General features: G+C 48.7%; 1 protein-coding gene and 1 long non-coding RNA gene across 3 annotated transcripts in view; one reads left to right on the plus strand and one right to left on the minus strand.

Annotated features, from left to right (window-relative positions):
- The window catches only part of LOC144817820 (phospholipid-transporting ATPase ID-like), an 892,949-nt gene that overhangs the window by 99,809 nt on the left and 770,121 nt on the right, over window positions 1-23,019 (minus strand). For both annotated transcript variants that reach the window (XM_078674658.1, XM_078674659.1), the window contains exons 14-15: window positions 10,136-10,179; window positions 9,613-9,778 (exon numbers count right to left, since the gene is read on the minus strand). In XM_078674658.1, the coding sequence (XP_078530784.1) occupies window positions 9,613-9,778; window positions 10,136-10,179 (210 nt within the window). The remainder of the gene's footprint in view (window positions 1-9,612; window positions 9,779-10,135; window positions 10,180-23,019) is intronic.
- Window positions 1-23,019, plus strand: part of LOC144817821 (uncharacterized) — a 573,792-nt gene that overhangs the window by 11,674 nt on the left and 539,099 nt on the right. The gene's annotated exons all lie outside the window — the stretch shown is intronic.

A 23,019-nucleotide genomic window follows, 5' to 3' on the forward strand; every position in this document is an offset into this window, starting at 1 on the left:
GCATCGTCCCGCTCTGGCGATCCACATTGTGGCGACCCAGGGCGGGGGAGCACCTACCCACAGGTGCCTGAGAGCTGGGGGCCCAGCTGTGACCATTGGGCTGAGTGTGCCCCCCCGGAGGAGTTCCTATGATCGGCCCGCCTGACCCTAAGATGGCGCCCGAGGATTGCCAGGGGTGAAGAGACCGACACTGCAGCCCCCAGGGAGTGCCTGCACGAGCGACAATCGGAGGTGAGCCGCGCTCCCCTGCCCCTCCCTGGAGAGCTCCCTTGGGCGGGCGCCCCCGGCAGGTCACTGCTACTGTACTTCAAACCTCATGGCGAAGAGGGGGTTGCCTGACCTTAACATGGAGGTGCAATAGCTTCCCCTACTCCTACATCGGACAGGTCAAACTTGATATTAGGGGCACAAGACCCGGCCCCTGTGCTACCTGCAACTCGGACACTACTTGCCTCCCCACCCAGGACACGGTACTTTGAGAGGCCGGAGTGCGATGGCGGACATACCCTGGGCAGTGCGTTGACGCCCCGCACTCCTACCTGGGTGCCTACAAGCTAGGCTGGTGAGAACCGACCAGCCCCACGTTCCACTTGTCCGGAGATGAGGCTCGCTTGGTGACGCATTCCTCGCAGCACCTGACACCACGAGGTGACCCCGTGATCGTCACCATGGGGAAACCAAGGGCGACGCAGCCAACTACTGTGCCGGAAACTGCCCCAGAGAATATGCCACACACGCGGGCATGGTCACACACTAATGCGTCGCAGGCTGACCCAACAGTATCAGCCAAACTGGACCAAGTGCTGGCGGCCATCGAATTTTCCCAGTTGTCTATGGAGGAGCGACTGGGCCCCCTGGCGACCGATATCAGCCTAATCCGCAACGACCATCGGAAGCTCGCGGATAAAGTGAAGGACGAGAAGAAGACGCTAGCTGACCTACAACCCGTTGTTAAGACACATCAAACCACGCTGCAAGATGTCCTCCACCGCCTGGCTGTCATGGAGGAGCGTGCAGACGATTTGGAAGGGCGGTCGAGGCGCTGTAACATTCGCGTGCTGGGTCTGCCAGAGGGAGTTGAAGGCTAGAACGCCCTGGACTAAATGGAGACGTGGGTGAAATCCTTTACCCCGACTACAGACCGGACTGCATTTTTCTCCATTGAACGCGCCCACAGGGTCCCAGCCCGAAAACCGCCACTAGGATCTGCCCCGAGACCGATGCTTGCAAAGTTCCTGCACTTCCGCGACAGGGATGCAGTGCTACGGGCGGCTCGATTAGCAAGCCCCTTGCAAGTAGAAAACAAGCAAATAATGGTTTTTCCAGACTACGCACATGCCATACAACAACAGAGGTCCTCTTTCCTGGATGTGAAAAGGCAGCTACGAGCGAACAATGTTCAATATTCCTTGCTTTATCCGGCTCGCCTCAAGGTTCTACACAAGGGCTCTGCCATCTTCTTCACCACCGCCGAAGACGCACATGATTGGGCGGATCAGCTCTGCCCACTACAGTCCAGGGCAGAGACCCTGTGCAACTCCAGTCCCAAACCATCATGACCCAGAAGACGCGGCCCAAAGCGACCCCACAGCGCCACCGCTAGAAGGACCGGGTCCTCCCCCCAAGAATCTCAGGACTTGACACAAATTGTGCGGGAACGCCGGGAGGCACTACAGGCAGTGATCGACTTGCAAACATCGCCCCTAACGCAGGACATCGATCGACCCCCACACATATTCACGTCGGAGAGAGAAAATGACAGCGACGGAGCATTGTCCGGCGGGGACTCCATCACGCCCCCCCTGGTCACCCCACAGACGGCTGATGCTATCCTAGATGGACAACTAGGCGCCTCTTCGATGTGAAAAGATCTCACGGACATTACCATGGGCGCCCGGCCCGAACTGGACTCCCCTTGCACCACATATGCAATACCATTACAGTATGATGGTTCTAGTGTGACATCCACTGATTCTCCAAAGGCCCGATCAGCGTGAAGTATCGCGCACACACACACTGCCACCCCCGCAGTTTCTTGTCACACCTTTCCCCTCGTAGGGAATTAGTTTGGACGTATCGCTACCAAAGATGGGTCCTAAGTATTGGGACTGTTTCCCGACCCCAGTTACGCCAGTTCAGACCTTGGTTCAGTTCCGTCCCACTCCCCTCATAGCATGGTACAAGTCAGGGTACGTGCCACACATTAGAAAGCACTATGGTGGGTCATATGGGCGCATCCCCCGGCAGAAGGGCTACTGGGTCGGGGGCCTCGATAGATGCATGCCCCCCCTGCGGGCCATAACGTCGACACATGATAATGACAGCACAACAGTCAGACATTTGTATCCTCACGCTCAATGTCAGGGGCCTACATATACCGAGGAAGCGCTACACCATATACTCGTACATAAAACGCCATAACGCCAGGATCGCATTCCTCCAGGAGTCGCACCTTAATAGCACTGAAGCAGGCAAACTACAAGCTAAATGGCGTGGCACAGTCTGTGCCACGACTTATTCGGCATATGCACGCGGCGCCCTAATCTGGGTTAGGCTAGGAACTCCATTCCAGGAACTTAGACGGGTGGCAGATACGCCTTACTAGAGGGACTCATAGATGGCCAAGCAGTTCTCTTAGGTAGCATTTACGCTCCCAACATAGAGCAGGACAAATTTTGGGACCATCTCAAGGGGGTCCTAGCTCAATTCACTACCATCCCCTGGATTCTAGGTGGGGATTACAATTGCACACTGGACCTTGCTCATGGACCGATCCCACCCCCCACCCTTGCACTCCCCTGCCCTCAAGCAAACTGAGAAATTTCAGGCCTGGACCACACACTGGGCACTCACAGATGCAAGCCTACTCAATCACCCACATACCCAAATTTATTCATTTTACTCCATCCCACATAACCTACGGGTACGTCTAAACAGATTCCTCTGCTCCGTGTCGATTCTCCCCAAGATTTTGTCCACGGACTATATGGGCAGGATCGTATCGGACCATGATGCACATATACTACGGTTAAGCTGGAGACCACCGCACCCCACTGTCCCCACCTGGCGCCTACCCCGAGACTGCCTAACAGATCAGGTCTTTAAACATGACCAAGCGCAAAGCTTTCAAGACTTATTTACCCACAATGCAGGAACGGCTTCATCGGTATTAGTAGAATGGGACGCGTTTAAAGTAGTGGCCCGTGGAGAATGCATCAAGCAAATAACAGGGGTTCCACGGACATTAGAGCAGGCACTCATAAAAGCACAAAAGCACCACTAAACAAGACGACCTATCCGAGGAACGGGTGACACCTACGGCCAAGGCCAAAACAGCTTACCAAGCGGCCTGTGGTGACCTTCGTAGGTATAATTTCAGAGCTTATGCCACCCGGATGCATAAAGAGAGAGATAAAACTGGCACGATGCTAGCATCGTTGGCACGGCAGGACACAGACATAAAACCTATCACTGAAATTTTTAACCCCGGAGGCATCCTGGTGCGCTCCCAGGATGAGATCCTGGTGGCGTTTCAACAACATTACGCGAAGGTATATAGCAATCCGACCCCAACCGCACAGACTCTAATAGACCATTTCCTCGATCCTCTAACGCTGCCTACAATCACGAAGACAGATAGGCTGGCATTAGACACAGCGATAGTGTCCACTGACATTACCCAGGCGCTGCATGCCCTGGCCCGTAACAAGGCACCAGGATTGGACGGACTCCCACTGGAGTATTACATACTCCACTACCCCCCTATTAGTCCCGTTGTTAACACTGATGTTCGCGACGGCGCTCGAACAAGGGGAACTACCCAAATCCCTTAGGGAATCTATAATTGTTACCTTCTTGAAACCGCATCAAGACCCACAACTTATGGCATCGTATCGTCCCATCACACTCCTCTCCACCGACTGTAAAATTCTCGGGAGGATATTGGCAGACAGATATATACAAATAATACGCCCCCTGATTCACCCGGACCAATGCGGGTTCGTCCCCGGTAGAAACACATCCCAGAACATACGTTGCATCTTCCACGGTCAGGATCAGGTGAGAGACACGCACCCCCGGTCAGCCTGTCTCATCCTAGAACTTGAGAAGGCTTTCGATACCCTCACCTGGCAGTATCTATTCTCCGTCTTACACCGTATAAATATCGGCCCCATCCTTCTGGCATACCGCGACTTCTATATACCAAACTCACCACACGGTTCTGAATAGGGAGACGCATTTCCATGGAATTTGAGGTACGAAAGGCCACGAGGCAAGGCTGCCCCCTCTCACCCCTCCTTTTCGCCCTTGCTGTTGAACCACTGGCCATACAACTACGACAGGAGGGCATTCACTGGGGCATCCCTATCGCGGATACCATACCTAGCGTCTCCATGTACGCCGACGATCTTTTAATATATGTACGGGACATTACAGATGACCTGACACCTATATGGGCGACACTCACTGAATTCGCGGAAGCCTCCGGACTAAAAGTAAACTGGGACAAATGCACGGTGTACCCCTTCCATCCAAATTTGCCCCCTTGTGACATATGGATGGGAACTCAGAGGGTGTCCTGGAGTACGGAAGCTCCCCGTTACCTCGGGATCCGCCTCTACCATTCCCCGGCCGATATCTTTGAGGGCAACCACGGTAGGGCACTTGCTGGCATTAGATCAGCAGTCGGATTCTGGAACAGACTCCCGTTGGCCCTGATTGGCCGAGTGGCTTTGGCTAAAATGATAATGCTCCCCTGGCTATTATACCACTTCACAAACCTACCGGTGATCCCACCCAGAACCTTCTTCCGTTACCTCAACTCCGTTCTTGGCACATAAATCTGGGGGTCGGGTAGACATAGAATAGCACTGAAGACACTGCAGTTACCTACAACCCAGGGAGGCCTAGGAGCCCCATCCTTCAAATCCTATTTTTTAGCGGCACAACTTCAATGGCTATCTTACTGGACCGCGGGCCGACACACAAACGAGACACACACCGCGACAGGTAGTGTTTCCACCCCAGAACTTACTCGCCTTCTCCTTCCCGGTACCAAGCCACGGCGCACTTACCCCCTACAAGTAACGGTGGCACGCCAATGCATGATGCGAGTTCACCGCATGTCACCAGGGACGTCCCCATACTCCCCACTGTTCCCGCTTGGTGGCTGGCCTAGGCACAAACCCTACTATACAGCCAACATGCTAACGACATGGACGGACTGCGGGATCACCGACATGGAGTCCCTCTTTGAAGACGGGCAGATCAAATCATTCCAACGCCTCATGGAGGAGTACAATCTCCCCCCGGGCCAGTTCCTACGGTATCGCCAACGCCTCGAGTGCTTCCGCCCACATCACAACCTCTTAGACGGGGAACCGAACGCACACCCGGTCATACATACCGTTCTACACATGGGAGTTGGGCGACATTTAGTCACTTGGCTTTATAAAGCACTCGGAGAACTAACAAACACACCCCTAACGACTTTACGCACCACCTGGGAGGATGAAATAGGACGTCCATTGCATGAGAAGGAATGGGCCAGAGCCCTTGAATTCCCGAAAAAGGTGTCCAGAAATGCCCGCTTTAAAAATATACAATTTTATATACTCCACAGGGCGTATCTGACACCGACGCGCTTGCAAAAATTCTACCCCGACACACAGTTCCTCTGCCCCAGATGCCATTCCCCAGAAGCAGACTTTCACCACATATTCTGGAGCTGTCCTACACTTCGGTCCTTGTGGCAAACTATCCATGACACTCTGAGAGACCTCACAGGACTCACACTCCTGAACACTTGGGAGGCTAGCGTGCTAGGCATATTTAGGATACAGAAGCACCTTAAAGCGCACAAGCGTTTCATCTCACTAGCAATTTTATTAGCCAAAAGGAGTATAGCCATGCACTGGCGATCCCCCACGGGCGGTGTGGGTGGGAGCTGTATATAAATGGGCGGCGGCAGAGGAGGAGGCACTGCGCGAGGAAGAGGTCACAGGGATACGTAAACACCCCATCTCCATGGAGTGGGCCCTACTGCTACACCGCTTCAAACAATCAATGCGCAGCGAAGAGCCGGAGGCCGGCCCGCTCAGCCCCACTGTCCCTCAACCACTAACGCAAGTCACGACCGCAGATATTAGACCCCCACCGTTGGCACGCTCGTGACGTTGACAGTTGCACCCCGCATCCTATCATACTAGGCGATCGAGCTTTGCTACTGGCCCAACTATGCCCTTCCACACGCGGCATTGGAATGCCGCTGTACAGCTTAGCGAGACACACACCACCCAGACCCGCACCTTATACCCATACTTCGTAAATCCATGCACCTATCCCCAGTTTTTACGCCCCGGTTCCAAGTACCGCGGTTGACACAAGACCTACTGATCCGCTTCAAACATCACCGATGACATAATGGACTTATACAAATGCCGTATTTTACTTGTTTGTATGCCTTGTTTCATAACTTGTTATGCTCAAATTATAAAATGCTAATAAAAATAAGTTTTAAAAAAAAACTACAATTGCAAACCGATGAGTGATGGACAGTTCATCCATTGACCTGATGAAGTCCAGACACACACTTTGCCATGGTTGGTCTGGCGTGACAATGTGACCTAACGTAGAACCTGAAGCAATTTTAAGTATTTTTTCACCATCCCTACAAGCAGAGCAATTTTCTACCCAGGACGCTACGTGTGCATCCATAGCTGGATACCAAAAGCCTGCCTTAAGTCTGCGCTGTGTGAGTGTTTGCCCTAAGTGACCTTCATGAGCCAGTTTCAACAATTTCAACCTCAAACTGAATGGTGGGATGTATCTGTCACCTCTCATGAGAATACTGTCACAAGTGACCGAAAGCTCATGTATAACTTTAAGAAATTGTCGGAGTGGAGGTTGAACACAGCTCTCACGCCTGTCACCTAATTTGACAAGCTCTATGACCTTAGTGAGAACAATGTCCTTTTCCATTGCAACACACCATTCATCCTTGGTGAAAGTACTATCAACTAAAGTCAGGACATCATGAATAAAGGACACAGCACCTTCATCTTGAGCATCTGAAAAATCAACTGTTGTGTCTTCACTCTTGACTGAAAGTCTAGAGAGACAGTCAGCCTTTACATTGCGCCAACCTTGAATGTAGGAAATATCAAAATGATAATGACAAAGCTCACAGGGTTTGGGGCAAATGCGACTGCACCTATCCCCTAAATGGGTTACAGTAATTAGCTTAGGTGCCAAGGACCTGAGACGCAATACCCTAACGTCTCCTATGGAACACTCCACAAAACAATAATTAGCAAACAGTGATCCGGCACTCCCCTCACTGATACATATGTTTGTAAAAAACGAATTTTCAGAGACAAAGCAGCAGTTCGTTGTGTAATTTCTTTACTCAAAGTTCTTTTTTTTTTTTAAATGACACGAAGTATCCAACGCGTTTCGTCCTTACGGACTTCTTCAGGGCCAAATTCTTCTTGTTACATCCTTCTCCAATCTCTAAGTAGAATTTTTTCAAACGATAAAAGACGTGAAAAGTACAATGTATCAATTGCTTCCAATAGCTCCCTTGGTAGAAAGGATGTAATGACAAATGCTGTGCACAATGGTGGTAAGCTCAAGAGTATCATCCATCAATGTTACCGGTATGGTATTTATACCTATCACAACTTGTTAAGCAACACCATTTCATTCCTCGACTGTCAGCGTTCCGGCTGTATTTAGCGTGTTGTAGGAAATGTCATACTGGAACTCCTGAAGTCTGAAAGCAAGTCTTGCTAATCTTGGGGAGCCTTTTACAGCACCACCTGGAGACAAAACCCTAATGAGGGGTTTGTGATCAGTTTTCAGTTGAAATTTCGTACCCCACAAATAAGTCCTAAAATATTGCACTCCCCAAGCAGCAGATAAAGCCTCTTTTTCTATTAGTGAATAATTTTGCGCAGAAGAAGAAAGGGTACCAGAGGCAAAGGTGATGGTTTTCTCTCCTTCCTGAGTACAGCTCCCAAACCGGTGGCACTCGCATCCACCATTTATACAGAAGTACGATTGATATCAAGGGGGGGCCAAAACTTTAGCTTCACTTCTTGATAGTATTGAAACACTCAACATGACTATCATTCCATGAAAATGTTGCTCCTTTCTTGAGCAAAACCCTCAACGTTAATGTTTTGTCCGAAAAGTTCTTCACAAATTTAGATGAAAACTATATAAGGCCCATGAATGAGCGGAGTTGATCCTTGTCAGTGGGACATGGAGCTGATTGTATGGCATCTAAGAGATTTAGTTTCGGTTTGACCCCTTGAACTGAACTCTCATAACCCAAGTACTCTATGTGCTGAACAAGGAAGCAACATTTTACTTTACGTAATGTTAAGCCCGCTTAATCAATTCTTTGCAACACAGACTTGAGCACTTGGTTGTGTTCAGAGATGGTGTCACCGAAAACAAGAATGTCACCTGGAAAAAACACTGCCTTTTTTATTCCTTTAAAAATCTCTGTTACCATACGTTGAAAAATGCTGGCAGCAGAGATCAATCCAAAAGGAAGTCTCGTAAACTGGAATGTACCTTCCGTGGTTATGAACACAGTTAACTGTCTGGAATCGTCATGAACGCGGATCTGATGATATGCGCTCTTCAGATCTAATTTCATGAAGAACTTCGTACCCTGTAACGTGGACACCAACTCTCCAATATTGGGGAGAGGAAAGGTGTCTGCCACAATATTTTTATTCAACGATCTTAAGTCCACACAAAATCTTACCTTGCCATCTGCTTTTTGCGTGATCACAACCGGAGACAGCCATGTGGAGTCCTCGACAAGTTCAATGATGCCCCCTTGTAACATTTCATTGATAATTAATTTTTAACCTCCCCTCTAACTGCAAGAGGAACCCTTCTCACTTTGTGTTGCACAGGGACAGTACCATTCTTTACACGGATCTTCTGTACATACCCCTTTAATTCTCCTAATTCATCTCTAAAAACGGTCGAATACCTACTTGGAGAGTTAGTAAATTCATGGCACAAAAATTGTACAATTTCCCAGCAGCTTTAGGAATGGGTCAAAATGCTTTTCTTTTTTTTTAAACTGTGGCACATTGTTGGTGGTATCTGTCTTCCAAACCAGTTTGACTCCAACTTTTAAATATCTCAAATTCATTTTACTTAGTTTACTAGACATATGACTGAAAACTTGAAAGGTTCACTGTACTTAGCTTATGACTGTTGTAGTTGAATACACTCCTAATCACACTGTGCCAACATCCCTACTGTGAGCTGACTGGGACCTAAGAGGAGACAGATTACATGGCCAGGGTCTGGAGGCTAATGACATCACAGCTGGATTATCTCCAAGAACATGAGCTATGCTATTGGGTGGAGAGACTCTTCTTTATGTAGTATCATGTTCAGTTTCTCAGCTTGAGATAGTGTAGAAGGCTGCCCGCAGTCTCTACTGTCACCGGCTAGCATTAAATTCTCAACTGCTATTAGATCTATCACAGGGCAGAGCCCACAACCTCAGATGGAGTCATTGATCGTCTTGTGTTGGTCGTGAGACCTTAACACAGATCTAAAGGTTTTAAGAAAGCTCACCTTCCTTCTTTTCCTCCGACATGGCCGTGTGGCAGAGCGCAAGCAATCGGAAGAACTCTTGCGTGCTCGGCTCTTCCAGTTTGATGGACTCAATCAAGCTGTGATCATGGAACACAAACTTTGGGTCGGCCAATGGGTTGAATGAAAAGTCCACTTTTTCAGTATGCTAAGGAAAGTTTAAAGAAAAAGATGAGGGCTTGTGCATATTCTTTTATATCTTAATTTCTGCTCTACATTTTTATAGAACCATCCTCTACAACAAATATCAAGAATCCCCATAGAGAAAGAGAGAAAAAGAGGGTGGGGCACTTATATAATGTTATAAAAATGCACAAATGGGAGATCGGAAAAAATGGATCATATATTTACTACAAAGAGAATGAAAATAAATGCTCTCAGTGCATGAGGGGGCGAACAGATTAGTTGCTTCAACACAAACAGAACACTCTTTCACTCTTTTTGCATGATAATATTTAAGTTTTAATATTAAAACCATGAACTGAAGGATTGGCTAGTCTCGTACCTCTGTAATTTCCATCCTGTGTCCTGCGAAATCAGTCACATCACCTGAGGAGAAATATATACAGGAAGTGAGACGACAAGGGGCTCAATGGTGTTTCTTCACATGATGAAGGCACACAGTGATGACATTATATAAAATACTCCACTCGGCCCCAAGCAGTGCGGCCCTTGGTCTTCCTTGTGCATTTTTACAAACACCCCCAGAATCCATAGACATGTAGCCCCTTTGCAGGGATGTAGCTTGGTCAGAAAGATTGGGGGAAGGTGAGGGGTGAGCGTCAGGTTTGCCAACAATCATGTTGGCATATAATGTTAAAATACATTATAGGACAATCAGGGTTCATGTGAGGGGCTTAAGAGGAGTGGAAATGCAAAGGAATCCAGACTGGCAGCGGTACTAAGTGAGAGAAAACACAACATTTTGTAAAAAAAACAAAATGTTTGAAGATTTTGAAAATAGAGAGGAAGAGTGTGTGTCAGTTTGTTTTTACCTGTGTGCATGGAAAACATCCAAGACACCTCACCATACCAAACTGAAAGCACCTGTACCCAACTATTTAACAGAAAATACATTTATTGTGGGTGTAACACCCTCCCCCCAAAGCTACACCGATGCCCCCTTGGGGCTCTGGCATGGAGTGAGGGAGTGAGCTGGGTCAGTGGTGATAGAGACAACTCACCATGTAGCACAAAAAGGGAAAGACGTTTGTTGAGTGGAATGACATGCATGAATGACAAAAAAGTTGTTGGTCAATGGGTGGATGAAGAATTGTTTATTTGAGTTAAACATACAAACCCCACTGGTGAGGAGAACAGGGCACCTCCTGCACCAGTCAGCTCCACACCATTAAAGAACACACACCTTCCAAGATGCTCACTTGGCAACAGCAAGATTCCACAATCTTATAATGACATTGTAGTAACCAGGCACACACAAGAAGTCTTGAGCTGGTTAATTTATTGGCTACATTTATAACAAAGCCAACAGCTAACAGCATAAGATCAACAGATCACGTTGCTAGGATACATGCATTCTAAAATTCCACATCATCATAGAACTAAATACTTTAAAGGTACACTACACATAAGAGACACATCACAACACATCTTCTTCTCCTCTAAAAAACCCAAAACAAAACATTATAACAATAACTAAAATAAATATAGGGGGGGCGCGGCTAAGCAAGCCACGATGGCGGTCATGTTCTGCTGAGGCTCCGCGATCGGGCTAGCATCTTGCCCGGTTCCGGGGATCGCCGTGAGCCTTGCACACCGGAGTCCACGACAGACAGAGGCAATCCTGAGACCCAGCGCTGCCCACGCCAAAAGGTGCAACACGGAGAGAACTTTTTGCCGGAGCCGCGCGCCGAGTCCCAAGATTGCGCTCGCGGCTCTGTAACGCCACACCACCAGCTCGGCCCAGTCACGGTGAGCCTGCAGCTACCTGTTTGCCACCCGACCTTGACAGTGGACCAGCGGGGGCTAGCTACCGGGGTGCTCCAGTGCATCGGATCCCTCCCAGCCACGGATGCTGACCCCGTACCGTGGGTGCCAAGACCCGCTCCCGCACGGACCTCCGGGGACAGAGTACACCGCCGGAGCCGATCGCCATAGCTAAGACCTCCCTGGAGGGGCCGAACTGTACAGCGACTCGCTGGATGGCCGACGCTCCTTCTGCAGACGCCTGTTTCCCCGGTGCGCCTGACCTTAAAATGGCGCCCGGGATGATCCGCGCATGAGGACAGACGTAGTGATCCCCTGCGGACCTTCGTGGGCCTGACTCTCTCAGGTGAGCTGCACGCTCCTACGTCCCGCTCATTTTGGTGGACGACCCTGCCTTTCAGGCCGCCAGCGCTGCCTGACCATAACATGGCGGCCTGAGGACTTCCCTCACCTCGACACAAGGATTGCTCCTGCCGTAACTCGGTGACCTCCCAGGGGCTTCTGACAGCCACGCCGGAGACATCTCGGCCCGGACCCCCCTTATCTCGTCTCCCTATTCTCCCTCATTCCTCCAGAGCGCGCGGCCACATTGACGCCAGGAGATCCACGGACCAGCCCCTGAACACTCTGTGCCTGAACTAGGCCCCGCCTAACGGACACAAGTCCTCATCTTACCTTCGTTTGCCCGTGCTGCCCATCGCCAAGGGACGCACCTCCTTGCCACCGACACCGTGTGGGATCTCAGACACCGCAACCATGGGGAAACCAAGGGGCACGCAGGTGACCGCTGTCCCTGAAACGGCTCCCGAGAATATGCCCCACACCGGGGCCTGGTTGCAAACATACACGCCACAGGCTGACCCCACTTTATCGGCGAAACTGGACCAGGTATTAGCGGCCATCGAGCTGTCGCGACTATCAATGGAGGAGCGTCTGGGCACCCTTTTAACCGACATCAATTTGGTCCGCAACGACCATCGCAAGCTGGCGGATAAGGCTGAAGGAGGGGGAGAAAACATTGACCGACCTGCAACCCATTGTGAAGACGCAGCAAACCATTCTACAGGAGGTCTTACACCGCGTGGCGGCCCTAGAAGAAAGCAAAGTTGATTTGGAGGGACGGTCAAGACGCTGTAACATCCGCGTGCTGGGCCTCCCGGAGGGGATTGAGAACTCGGACCCCCTGAACCTTATGGAGTCATGGACTAAATCTTTCACCCTCGCTGCGGACCGATCGGCGTTCTTCTCCATTGAACGCGCTCATAGGGTCCCGGCCCGGAGACCGAGACCAGGATTTCCCCCAAGGCCGATGCTCGCTAAATTCCTGCACTTCCGCGACCGAGACGCAGTGCTTCGAGCGGCTCGTGCGGCAGGTCCCCTGCAGGTGGAGTACCAGCAGATAATGGTAATCCCGGATTCTGCCCGCGTGGTCCAACAACAGCGGTCCACCTTCCTCGAGGTCAAGAGACGACTCCACACGAACAATATCCAATACTCCCTACTGTTCCCGGCTCGACTCAAAGTCCTACACAAGGGCGCCGCCATCTTCTTTGCCACCGCTGATGAGGCGCAGGATTGGGCTGACCAACATTGCCCATTGTTATCCAGGACGGAGAATCAACGTGATTCAACCCCTAAAGCACAGCGGTCCAGGAGGCGAGGCCCAAAGCGATCCCACGCTGACCCCATCAGTAGTCATGGATCCTCCCCCTCGGGGTCACCGGATCTGACACAAATAGTACGGAAGCGACGAGAGGCCCTGCTGACGGTGATTGAACTGCAATCGTCACCCGTTGCACAAGACTTGGAACGCCATCCGCATATCTTCAATCCGGAGGGAGACCACGACAGCGACAATTCGCTGACGAGGGGCGGCTCTACCACTCCTCCCCTGGTTACCGCACAAACAGCGGACGCTATCCTGGATGGACAACTTGGTGCCTCTTCGTAATGTGAGACTTTCTTGTCATTTCCATGAGCATTTAGCTCACCCTGTACACCCATGGTCCCACTTAAACGCTCATAATGTGAAGGCTCATACGCGACACTCACTACTCCTACAACAGCCCGATCAGCGCATAGCCTCGCACGCACACGTACTGCCGCCCCCGCAGATTCTTGTTATACTTGTCCCCTAGCGGGAAATTAGTTTGGATATGCCACCATTGGTGATGTATCCCATGTATTGGGACTGTTTCCCACCCCCTGTTTCAATAGTTTCCACCCCTGTTTGTTACTGTCCAAACCCCACTGAAGCATGGCGCGAGCTGGCGTACACACGATACATAGAACCACACTCTGTTGGGTCACATGGGTGCTTTCTGCTTGTCATGTGGGTGCTAGATGATGGCGGTTCCACGCTCGAACGTTAATGTCCTCACACTCAATGTCAGGGGCCTACACACGCCCAGAAAGCGCTACTCCGTTTACTCATACATAAAGCCTATGGCTGCTGGAATTGCATTCCTACAGGAGACTCATACCACTGGCACTGAAGTAGGCAGGCTCCAGGCTAAATGGTGCAGTCGGTATGTGCTACGACATACTCAGCGTACGCGCGCGGTGCCCTGATCTGGGTTAGGCCGGGCACCCCCTTCCGGGAACTTAGACGGATGGTGGACAAAGAGGGCAGGTATGCTCTGCTGGAGGGACTCCTTGATGGTCAGGGGGTCCTCTTGGGAAGCATTTATGCCCCTAACATAGACCAGAACAAATTTTGGGATTACCTTACCAGGATCCTAGCCCAGTTCACCGCCGTTCCCTGGGTCTTGGGGGGGGGGGGATTACAATTGCACTCTCGACATTACCCTGGACCGCTCGCCCTCCCCACCCCGCGGTCCCCTGCCCCCAGAGAGTCAGAGAAGTTCCGCACTTGGTCCGCACACTGGGCGCTCACCGATGCTTGGCGGCACCTGCATCCACATATCCGCCTATACTCATTCCACTCTGTCCCCCATAATCTACGGGTGCGCCAGGACAGATTTCTTTGCTTAGCGCCGATCCTCCCTAAGATTGTCTTCAGGGACTACTTGGGCAGGGTTATCTCGGACCATGATGCCCACATACTGCGACTCAACTGGCACCCCCCGCATCCGCCTGTGCCTACCTGGCGACTACCCCGGGAGTGTCTGACTGACCAGGTATTTAAACATGCACACACGTAGAGTATACAGGACTTCTTCACGCTTAATACAGGCACAGCTTCTTCGGTGCTGGTGGAGTGGGATGCATTCAAGGTGGTGGCACGCGGGGACTGTATCAAGCGAATCGCCGGGGTTCGGCGCACATTGGAACAGGCACTTCTCAAGGCGGAACAGCTTCTTGCCACACTTACTAAACGGGTCGACCTATCCGAGGAACATGCTGCACTTACGGCTGAGGCGAAGACGGCCTACCAGGTGGCTTGTGCCGACCTCCGGAAATATAATTTCAGAGCTTATGCCTCCCGAGTACATAAAGATAGAGATAAAACCGGTGCGATGCTCGCCTGGCTGGCGCGGCACGACACCGAAACCAAGCCGATCGCCGACATCATCAACTAAGATGGCGACCTAGTACGTTCCCAGACCGAGATCCTCTTAGCATTCCATCAGTATTACACGGTGGTGTATGGTGCCCCGATCCCGCACTATCGCATCATCTGTAGATCACTTCCTCGATCCGTTGCCACTGCCCTCAACTAAGATGCCGACAAACTCGTGCTGGACTTTAAAATAGCGCCTTCTGATATCACCCGGGCACTGCGGGCCCTGTCTCGTAACAAGGCCCCAGGTCTCGACGGATTCCCATTAGAGTACTACTCGACCTTCTCCCCTCTAGTGGTCCCGCACTTAACGCGAATGTTCGCGACAGCCCTCGAGCAAGGAGTGTTACCCCACTCACTGCGGGAATCGGTCATTGTGACTTTTCTGAAACCGCATCGGGACCCACACCTCATGGCGTCATATCGCCCCATCACACTATTATCTGCCGACTGCAAAATCCTGGCGAAAATCTTGGCGGACAGATATATTCAGGTAATACTTCCGCTAGTCCACCCAGATCAGTACGGGTTCGTTCCCGGCAGGAACACCTCTCAGAATATCCGCCGCGTCTTCCATATACAAGACCAGGTGCAAAACGTATTCCCGCGTTCTGCCTGCCTCATCCTAGACCTCGAGAAGGCTTTTGACACCCTCACCTGGCAATGCCTATTCTCGGTCTTACACCGCCTCAACATTGGCCCCGTTGTTATGGCATACACGCGTCTATTATACACGGATCTGACCGGATAGGGTAACACATCTCCGCGGCCTTTGATATCCGGAGAGGCACAAGGCAGGGCTGCCCCCTCTTGCCTCTCCTCTTCGCCCTTGCGGTCGAACCACTGGCCATCAGATTGCGTCAGGGGGGTCTGCATTGGGGCATCCCACTCGCGTGAGTCACTCACAGCGTTTCTATGTACGCGGATGACCTCTTAATTTACGTGCGAGATATCTCGGCTGACCTTACCCTTATATGGGCGGCACTCCCAGAATTTGCAGACACCTCTGGACTTCGAGTGAATTGCGACAAGTCCACGGTGTATCCATTTCACCCGGATTTACCCCCCCCCCGCGACATCTGGCTGGGGACACAGAGGGTATTCTGATCTACAGAGGCACCCCGATACCTAGGGGTCCGACTTTACCACTCTCCTGTAGACGTCTTTGAGGGCAATCACTGCAGAACACTCGCTGGCCTTCGATCGGCAGTCGCTTTCTGGACCAAGCTCCCACTAGCCCCGATTGGCCGGATAGCCCTGGCCAAAATGATATCATTTTACAATCCTGCCAGTGATTCCACCCAGGTCTTTCTTCCGGGCCCTCAACTCCTGCCTTGGTACACTCATTTGGGGATCGGGCAGGCACAGAATAGCTCTGAAGACCCTCCAACTCCCTACCACCCACGGGGGCCTCGGAGCCCCATCCTTTGAGTCTTACTTCCTCGTGGCACAACTTCAATAGTTGTCTTACTGGACGGCGGACCGACACACACAAGAAGCGTGTACCCCAACAGGCAGGATTCCCACACCGGAGCTCATCCGCCTCCTTCTCCCGGGCACCAAACCACGGCGTACATACCCTCTGCAGGTTACAGTGGCGCGTCGGTGCATGCTCCGGGTCCACCGGATGTCTCCCGGGGCGCCCCCATATTCCCCTTTACTTCCGTTGGTCGGCTGGCCCAGACTAGAATCCTACTTCCCGGCCTCCATGCTCGCTGCATAGACGGAGTGCGGGATTACAGACATGGAGTCGTTCTTTGAAGAGGGACAGCTTAAACCATTCCATCGTCTAGTGGCCGAATATGATCTCCACCCAGGTCAGTTCTGCGGTACCGCCAGCTCCTTGGGGGCTTCCGTCCCCACCACAACCTCCACGCCAGAGAACCAGACACACATCCAGTTATACACGCTATCCTGCACATGGGAGTGGGACGACACTTGGTCACCTGGTTATACAAGGCGCTACGCGAACTCGCATATACGCCCCTGGTGTCCCTGCATGCCACGTGGGAAGACGACATCGGACATCCACTGCATGACTCGGAATGGGTCAAGGCGCTCGAAGCCCCAAAACAGACATCCAGGAACGCCCGTTTTAAAAACATACAGTATAACATACTTCATAGGGCGTATCTGACACCGGCACGTTTGCAGAAATTCTATCCCGACACTCAATTCCTCTGCCCCAGGTGCCACTCCCCGGATGCAGACTTCCGCCACATCTTCTGGAGCTGCCCAGACATCCACCCCCTGTGGCAGACAGTGCACAGTGCACTGAGAGACCTTACGGGGCTAGCGACCCTTGCTACCTGGGAAACTAGTGTGCTGGGCATCTTCAAAATACAGAAGCAGCTTAAAGCGCACAAGTGTTTCATCTCCCTAGTGTTATTACTGACTAAAAGATGTATAGCCATGCACTGGCGATCACCTACGGGCCCTCCTACGGAGGCTTGGGTGGTAGCGGTGTGTAAATGGACAGCGGCAGAGGAAGACTCACTGCGCGAGGAGGAGGCTAAGGGATCCCGTAAACACCCGATTTCCATTGAATGGGCTATGCTGCTCCATCGCTTTTGACAGTTGAAGCACGGTGATGACCCAGACACCCCTACGCCTGCCCCCGCCAACACCCCCCCATCTTCCCCCCCCACACATGCAAGACCACAGTCCCCGGACATCCGCTAATAACATGCCTGGACGGCCCACAGTCGCAATCTGACACCCAGTCCCTACACCGATTGGTCCCCGTACACAACTTGACACAGAGCCCCCACCCTCTAGCGACCCTAACATGATGTAGCACGGTTCATTGACCCATAAGTCACCCGACCCCATTTTCTTCCTGATTTGCCCACTCTCAGCGCCTACATGCTCCATCCCCGTGTTCCACCCCCCTAACTCTTCAGCGATACTGATGAATGGACTCTACAGATTTAATCCACTTATCACCATGGTTAAATCTTTTGTATACTGTCCTACATGTACTTGCCTGTATGCTTACCCATAAGATCTGTATTGTTCAAATAACGAAATGCCAATAAAAATAAGTTTAAAAAAAAAATAAAAATAAATAAATCTAGATTGCAAAACTATGACCTGTATCTAGCAGGTTTAACAATGTTCCTAGAATTGTTCCTATAACAAGTCTGGTCACCACGAGAATGACCACAGTCTGAAACATTTGAATGTACATGCTTCTCTCGAATTTTCACAACTCTGTTAAGGTTCCACCAGTGCCCACCATCCACTTTTACAGCATTACCATGGATTTTTACAACTTAAACAGGTGAACTAAATTTGCGGTCTCCTTTCTTTTTGTGAACAGCAGATCTAATTTTGATCATATCACCCACATTAAGCGGAACAACTTTGATAGATTTGTGTGTATCAAACCATTCTTTTTGTTTGGCTTGAGCAAGGGCTACATTGTCACTTGCAAAGGACATCAGTTGGGCTACATCTGATTCAGGCTTGACCCATTTGCTCATCCAACCAGGTCTATAATTAGTGTTGGGTTTACGTCCCCTCAACAGCTCAAATAGTGAAACCTTCGTAGAAGAGTGTGGCGTTGTCCTATAGAACCACACGATAGTGTTTAATGCTTTACAAATGTCATTACCACTAGCTCTGGCCCACTTAATACACTCCCCCACCACCTTATTCATCCTCTCGACTAAACCATTAGAGAGAACTCTTGTTATGTTTAACACCTGACTCAGCAAGAAAACTCTCGAATTCTGTACTGTCAAATTGTTTTCCGTTGTCCAAGACCAGAGTTTCAGGAACACCTTCTCTTAACCACACATCTTTGAGAAATTCAACAACAGTTTTCGTGCTGGCTTCCTTCACCATTGTCACTTCCGGCCATTTTGATGCATAAAGCAGAAGAACCAATACAAATCTTAAACCTCAGGAAGAACTTCGTATGGTCTCATGACATCAATACCTAGCTTCATCCAAGGACCCGTGGGATATTCAATGCGGATTAAAGGAGGAACAGAAATTTTCCAACTTTTGTCGGATGCACCACAAACACAACAATTGGCAACCACAAGATCAATCTTGGTATCCATACTTGGCCACCAATATGTGTCCTGGATGCGCCATTTGGTAAGGGTAGCCCCAAGATGACCTTCATGAGCCCTATCAACAATCGTGAAGACACTAGGAGGTACAAACTTGTCCCCCTCAATAGCAGACCATCCTCTATGGATAATTCATCCTCAACTTTCCAGAAATGTTAGAGAGCAATAGGTAGGTTCTTTTCTCTTGGCCAACCATTTTTGACATGATTGAAAACTTCATGAATCACACTATCAGATTCCAAATCCTTGATCCAATCACTCTCAGAACCCAGATCAAGATCAGGAATGTCTAAGACAGCAACCAAGCAGTCATCACAATCCTCATTACAAAAATCATCTAAATTAACCTCATCAAGTTCATTCGCTTTGACAGGGAAGCTTGAGAGAAAATCTGCCCGTCCATTTTTTCCACCAGAAATGTGTTCAATTCTAAATTGGTATTGCAACAATTTTGTCACCATACACATTATTCTCGGTGAGCAACACTTACTCACACTTCCACTCAAAATGTTTACCAGTGGTTTATGATCCGTTAAAAGTAAAAACCACTCTCCCCAGATGTATGGTCGGAACTTTTCTATTGCCCATGAACAAGCTAACAACTCCTTCTCAATGACAGAGTACTGGAGCTCAGGAGTCCTTAACACCCTAGATGCAAAACACACCGTATTCTCACAATTTTTGTCCCATTGAGTTAGGGTGGCACCAATACCTGCTTGACTCTCATCTACTGTGACACAGCAAGATAAACTAGAGTCAAATGGTTTTTAAATTGGACCATCTTTCAAGGCTAACTTAATCAACTTAAAGGAAGCAAAACACTCCTCTCCCCATACAAACTTGACTCCCTTCTTGAGTAAATTACTTATGGGACGTGCCATAGAGGCAAAATTAGGAATGGACTGTGAGTAGTACTCACATAGTCCTAACAATGACTTGACACCAGCTTTGTCCACTGGTTCAGGAGCATCCATAATTGCCTGAAGAAAACCTGGACGAGGACTGATTCCATCCTGTGATGTAACATGCCCCAAGTATTCAACTTTTGAGCAAAGAAATTTACATTTTTCTTCCTTTAACACCACACCACGTTTTTCGAACAATATTAATACTTTTTCCAAAACATTATCATGAGATGCGAAATCATTACCAAAAATGAGTACATCGTCCTGGAATACCAGACACCTTCAACATCTTTGAGTATATTGCTCATTATCCTCAGGAAAACAGATGCTGCTGAAGCAAGCCCAAAAGGCATGCAACAGTAGCGAAATGTTCCCAGAGGCGAAACAAAAGAAGTTAAATGACGTGACTCAGGATCCAATTCTACCTGATAGTACGCACTGCCTAGGTCCAATTTGGAGAAATAACGTGCACCCTTGGTAAACAAAAACAGATCATTGATCTGTGGTAAAAGGTGCGAGTCTACCCATATTTCTTTGTTTAGGGATCTCAAGTCAACACAGACCCAAAGATCACCTCCCCTCTTCTTTGCTACGACTAATAGAGAAAGCCACAAAGAGGAATCGGTAGGTTCAATGATACCTCTTTCGCACAACCCTTTTAATTCCTTCTCTAGGTCCTCCCTCACACTGAATGGAACACCTCTAAGTTTGTGCTTAATGGGGTGGGCTCTATTTTTTACGATAAGCTTATTTCTGAAACCTTTTATCTTTCCCAGTTTTTTGCTAAAGACTCCTGGAAACGTATTTTTCCATGCGGAACTCACTCTTTCGCAGTTTACATCTTTGCAGTTTACAACTAAGACTTGCTCCTTGGATCTGGGTCTCAATATCATCCCAAAAAGCCCCTGGTAAAACCACCCCAAAATATTGAGTCCTTTCACCGCAACATATATCTTTCCTTTTATTCTCCTCCCCATAAATGCTAGCTCTTCTTCGAAAAATTCCATCAGATCTATCTTACATCGCTCATACGAAACGGGAGAGCAATCCGGAGGAGAAGGTGCTTGAGAACCCTGCCAAGTTCGATCAAATAAGTCTTGTGTAATCATTGTGATTTTCGCTCCAGAATCTACTACCAACTTAACCGTGCGATCCCCAATACAAATATCTACAATTGGATCAATGCACGACGAGGGATCACCTACCACAACACCATTAGATGGCTTAGAATCATCACAGTTCCTGATCACAGAAACAACTTCTGGATCAGAATCCCAATCAGATTCAACAGCGCAAACCGTAGGTCTGTTCACATACTTTTTCCTAAGACATACTTTGGCAAAATTACCCATTTTTTTTCAAAAACTGCACATAACTGCTCGCAGGACATCGAGAACCTTTGATATGTGGTGGGTTACCACACCTAATACACATATTGTTTCCATTAGATTTAGCAAAAACATTTACAACAGACTTTGGTCTAGATTGAGGAATTGTTGATTGAACTGGTTTAACCCATGTCTTTGAATTGTTGGTCTTTGAATTGTTAGTATTAACAGCATTGACAAAATCAACGGGTATATCTTCCAGTTCCTTCAATGAAACAATAGATTCTTCTATGCTCTTAGCTGCTTTAATAATCTCATCAAGAGATGGATTATCTAAACTCAACAATTAATGACGTATACTTTTTTTTTTACAGTGACATGTAAACTGATCTCTAATGAGTTGTTCGGTAAAATTCTCAAACTTGCACTCGGCAGCCAATCTCTGCAGAACGGAAATGTATGCATCAACATCTTCTCCCTCTGCTTGCTTTCTTTTAAAAAATGTATGTCTTAAAACCATCAAATTCTGCTGTTTGTCAAATCTTGTTCTTAACTTAATGATGGTTTCCTCATATTCATCAATTCCATTGCATTGATCTTCAGAAAGTGAAGGCAAATGTTTAAAAATAGACCTTCCCTCGAACCCAAGTGAATGCAAAATAACTCATTTTTTTCTTTCTGCGATAAATCTCAATGCACCAATTCAATTCAATACACTTTATTCGATTAAATTAAAATCATAAAAGGACACAATACAACATACAATATAAATACATTCAATCGATGGGTGAACACAATATAAAATCAGTAATATTCATTCATAAGATTTAAAAGCCAAATACTACACATGATTTATGGGTCTTAGCTTTTTCAATCTAACAGCTGCCACCAAGTAGCTCCCAATATTAAAAATGACCCAGACATTATGCAACAATTGCAGGAACATTAGAGAAGGTTTGACTTGACGTAACCCTGTGCCCTTAAGTAATGGAATGATGTATTTTTTCCTTATTACTGAATAGTGTTTACAAAAAAAGATGAAATGAGTAGTGTCCTGGACAGAACAATTATCACAATCACAGGGTAAAACCTTGTCAACAGTATTCCATACCTGGTTTGTTCCTAACAGAAAAGGGATTTGGTTGAACCTAAACCTTGTTAATAGCCATCTGTAGAAAGGTCTAGTGACTACCTTTAAATATAATTCCAAAGAATCTGGGGTAGCAATTAAAAAATGGGCTCTTACTGTGGGTTTGAGCAATTCATCAGCCTCCCGCTCCTGTGTCCTTAAAGCCATAAAGTGCGTTTTGACCCAATTTATATCTCCTTTCAAAATGGAGTCCGGCCTTTCATAAATTTCTGGTCTTCCTAGCTTAATAAAAACAGACTTAACATAGGAGAGCCATTGATATCTTTAACATTGTCTAGGCAAATACAATCCCTCATGATTTGCTGATTTAAAATTAAATCCGGATTAAGCCATATTTTTATCCATTGTATGAGGGGGGCCAGATTTATCAGGTCTTCAACATACCCCATGCCTAATTCCTGATGTACTGCAAAAGTGGCAGTAGATTGAGGGACCGAGAGATGACACCGAAATA

This window comes from Lissotriton helveticus, chromosome 2_1, assembly GCF_964261635.1.
Source record: "Lissotriton helveticus chromosome 2_1, aLisHel1.1, whole genome shotgun sequence".
Lineage (NCBI taxonomy): Eukaryota > Metazoa > Chordata > Amphibia > Caudata > Salamandridae > Lissotriton > Lissotriton helveticus.